Source organism: Labrus bergylta, chromosome 17, assembly GCF_963930695.1.
Source record: "Labrus bergylta chromosome 17, fLabBer1.1, whole genome shotgun sequence".
Taxonomy (NCBI): domain Eukaryota; kingdom Metazoa; phylum Chordata; class Actinopteri; order Labriformes; family Labridae; genus Labrus; species Labrus bergylta.
In genome coordinates, this window is record NC_089211.1 from 27,064,287 (window position 1) to 27,068,278 (window position 3,992).

A 3,992-nucleotide genomic window follows, 5' to 3' on the forward strand; every position below is an offset into this window, starting at 1 on the left:
TAGAGAGAAGTTGAGACTTTATTGTTTGAATCAAAGGAGTCTCCTGGAGTCAGAGGAACATGGTTCAGTACTCGTGTGAATGTAAACTGCAGTTAAGTGGAAATGTTTGAAGAATCTGTTTGTGTCCCAAACCACACGTGATCCCTGCGTTCATGCTAACATGGAAAACAAAAAACTGATGAGGTCAGCGGGTCTGTCAAGTAAAGACCAATCAGACGAGAGCTCACCACCTAAGACCAGGAAGTGGACAGAAGAGCTCAGAGATAAATAAACTAGTTGGAGACATGTGTGTGAAGGTCAGAGGTCAGAGGTCACTGAGGGTGAACCCTGAGCAGACACACAGCTGGAACATGTGACAACAGGTTAGTGGGGGAGCTCATGGGCAACCAGTTTGTAGTGGGAACCACAGGACGGGCAGCGGTGGGCCTCGCCCTCATGGAGCCAGAACCAGACCACAGCCGTGTTGTCTTCCTCGCCTGCAGACAGGAAGTGAGAAAGTGAGTCACAACACGAGCACACGGTAAACATGAATCAGTGTTTGTTAAAACAAACAGAATCAACTTACAGACACATCCCACAATCCTCTTGTTCGTGATGGAGGGGACGAGGTGGGGGTCCACCTTGGAGCCGGCGTACTCCTTTGGCTTCATCATGCTGTAGGGATCCTGAACGGGGGGGGGGTCAGTCAGGTTAGGGACACGACCTGAATCATCTCAAAATGTGAACTGTGGGAAACTGCTCAAGTTATATTTGACATAAGGTGAAGTAGGGCTGTAACGCGTTCAAAGCGAACAGACGTTCCTGGTACACACTAATCTTTGCGAGCCAGCTTGGAGAGTTGCAGGTTGGTCACTATGCAAGTAGCTCTCAGAGTCTGAGAAAACATAATGCAGTCATCAAGTATGACAATATTGTCAAATATCTTCTATCATAAAATATGAAACATTATCAACATATGAACCTGATGTTTTGCTCCTGCTGGTTTTCATTAAAGTCTTTATTTGTGATTTTTCACACTTAAATAAAATCAAGTCTCTCCTCTGAAAATAACTCTGCGAGTCATGACTGTCTACAATGGGTGTAACACCCGAGTCCCACTGTCTGTGATGTTTTCAGAGTTTTCAGAGTCCTATCTTCACTTTGTTTACATCGCCGGGACGGCCGGCTGACTCCTCCCCTCGTGTATAAAAGTTGTTTAATTGAGGGACTAGAGATGTAGATGTGTTCATGTGTTCATGTGTTCATGTGTAGATGTGTTCATGTGTTCATGTGTTCACATGTAGATGTGTTCATGTGTTCATGTGTTCATGTGTAGATGTGTTCATGTGTCCATGTGTTCATGTGTAGATGTGTTCATGTGTTCACATGTAGATGTGTTCATGTGTTCATGTGTAGATGTGTTCATGTGTAGATGTGTTCATGTGTAGATGTGTTCATGTGTAGATGTGTTCATGTGTCCATGTGTAGATGTGTTCATGTGTTCATGTGTCCATGTGTAGATGTGTTCATGTGTCCATGTGTAGATGTGTTCATGTGTTCATGTGTTCATGTGTAGATGTGTTCATGTGTTCATGTGTAGATGTGTTCATGTGTCCATGTGTAGATGTGTTCATGTGTAGATGTGTTCATGTGTTCATGTGTAGATGTGTTCATGTGTAGATGTGTTCATGTGTTCATGTGTTCATGTGTCCATGTGTAGATGTGTTCATGTGTAGATGTGTTCATGTGTTCATGTGTCCATGTGTAGATGTGTTCATGTGTAGATGTGTTCATGTGTTCATATGTTCATGTGTAGATGTGTTCATGTGTTCATGTGTCCATGTGTAGATGTGTTCATGTGTTCATGTGTAGATGTGTTCATGTGTAGATGTGTTCATGTGTTCATGTGTCCATGTGTAGATGTGTTCATGTGTAGATGTGTTCATGTGTTCATGTGTCCATGTGTAGATGTGTTCATGTGTAGATGTGTTCATGTGTTCATATGTTCATGTGTAGATGTGTTCATGTGTTCATGTGTCCATGTGTAGATGTGTTCATGTGTTCATGTGTAGATGTGTTCATGTGTTCATGTGTAGATGTGTTCATGTGTAGATGTGTTCATGTGTTCATGTGTAGATGTGTTCATGTGTTCATGTGTAGATGTGTTCACGTGTAGATGTGTTCACGTGTTCATGTGTTCACGTGTAGATGTGTTCATGTGTAGATGTGTTCATGTGTTCATGTGTTCATGTGTAGATGTGTTCATGTGTTCACGTGTAGATGTGTTCATGTGTTCATGTGTAGATGTGTTCATGTGTTCATGTGTAGATGTGTTCACGTGTAGATGTGTTCACGTGTTCATGTGTTCATGTGTAGATGTGTTCATGTGTTCATGTGTAGATGTGTTCATGTGTTCACGTGTAGATGTGTTCATGTGTAGATGTGTTCATGTGTTCATGTGTAGATGTGTTCATGTGTTCATGTGTCCATGTGTCCATGTGTCCATGCGTCCATGTGTCCATGCGTCCATGTGTTCATGTGTAGATGTGTTCATGTGTCCATGTGTAGATGTGTTCATGTGTTCACGTGTTCATGTGTAGATGTGTTCATGTGTTCATGTGTAGCTGTGTCCATGTGTTCATGTGTTCACGTGTAGATGTGTTCATGTGTAGATGTGTTCATGTGTTCACGTGTCCATGTGTAGATGTGTCCATGTGTCCATGTGTAGATGTGTTCATGTGTTCACGTGTTCATGTGTAGATGTGTTCACGTGTAGATGTGTTCATGTGTTCATGTGTAGATGTGTTCACGTGTAGATGTGTTCACGTGTAGATGTGTTCATGTGTAGATGTGTTCATGTGTTCATGTGTTCATGTGTTCACGTGTAGATGTGTTCATGTGTAGATGTGTTCATGTGTCCATGCGTCCATGCGTCCATGTGTTCATGTGTTCATGTGTAGATGTGTTCATGTGTTCATGTGTAGATGTGTTCACGTGTAGATGTGTTCACGTGTTCATGTGTTCATGTGTAGATGTGTTCATGTGTAGATGTGTCCATGTGTCCATGTGTAGATGTGTTCATGTGTTCACGTGTTCACGTGTAGATGTGTTCATGTGTTCACGTGTTCACGTGTCCATGTGTCCATGTGTTCATGTGTTCACGTGTTCATGTGTCCATGTGTAGATGTGTCCATGTGTCCATGTGTTCACGTGTTCATGTGTCCATGTGTCCATGTGTTCATGTGTTCATGTGTCCATGTGTAGATGTGTCCATGTGTTCATGTGTTCATGTGTCCATGTGTAGATGTGTCCATGTGTTCATGTGTTCATGTGTCCATGTGTTCATGTGTCCATGTGTCCATGTGTAGATGTGTCCATGTGTCCATGTGTCCATGTGTCCATGTGTAGATGTGTCCATGTGTTCATGTGTTCATGTGTCCATGTGTAGATGTGTCCATGTGTCCATGTGTCCATGTGTAGATGTGTCCATGTGTCCATGTGTAGATGTGTCCATGTGTTCATGTGTTCATGTGTCCATGTGTAGATGTGTCCATGTGTCCATGTGTCCATGTGTCCATGTGTAGATGTGTCCATGTGTAGATGTGTTCATGTGTAGATGTGTCCATGTGTTCATGTGTTCATGTGTCCATGTGTAGATGTGTCCATGTGTAGATGTGTCCATGTGTCCATGTGTAGATGTGTCCATGTGTCCATGTGTAGATGTGTCCATGTGTCCATGTGTAGATGTGTCCATGTGTAGATGTGTCCATGTGTCCATGTGTAGATGTGTCCATGTGTCCATGTGTCCATGTGTAGATGTGTCCATGTGTCCATGTGTCCATGTCTTCATGTGTTCATGTCTTCATGTGTCCATGTGTCCATGTCTTCATGTGTTCATGTGTTCATGTGTCCATGTGTCCATGTCTTCATGTGTTCATGTGTCCATGTGTCCATGTGTTCATGTGTTCATGTGTCCATGTGTCCATGTGTCCATGTGTTCATGTGTTCATGTG

At 42.9% G+C, this 3,992-nt stretch overlaps 1 protein-coding gene across 1 annotated transcript in view; it reads right to left on the minus strand.

Annotated features, from left to right (window-relative positions):
• The window catches only part of LOC110006239 (cytochrome c oxidase subunit 5B, mitochondrial-like), a 5,629-nt gene continuing 1,637 nt past the window's right edge, over nucleotides 1–3,992 (minus strand). Inside the window, exons 3-4 of the mRNA XM_020661418.3 lie at nucleotides 566–665; nucleotides 1–476 (exon numbers count right to left, since the gene is read on the minus strand). Coding sequence (XP_020517074.1) covers nucleotides 364–476; nucleotides 566–665 — 213 coding nt within the window. The 3' untranslated portion in view covers nucleotides 1–363. The remainder of the gene's footprint in view (nucleotides 477–565; nucleotides 666–3,992) is intronic.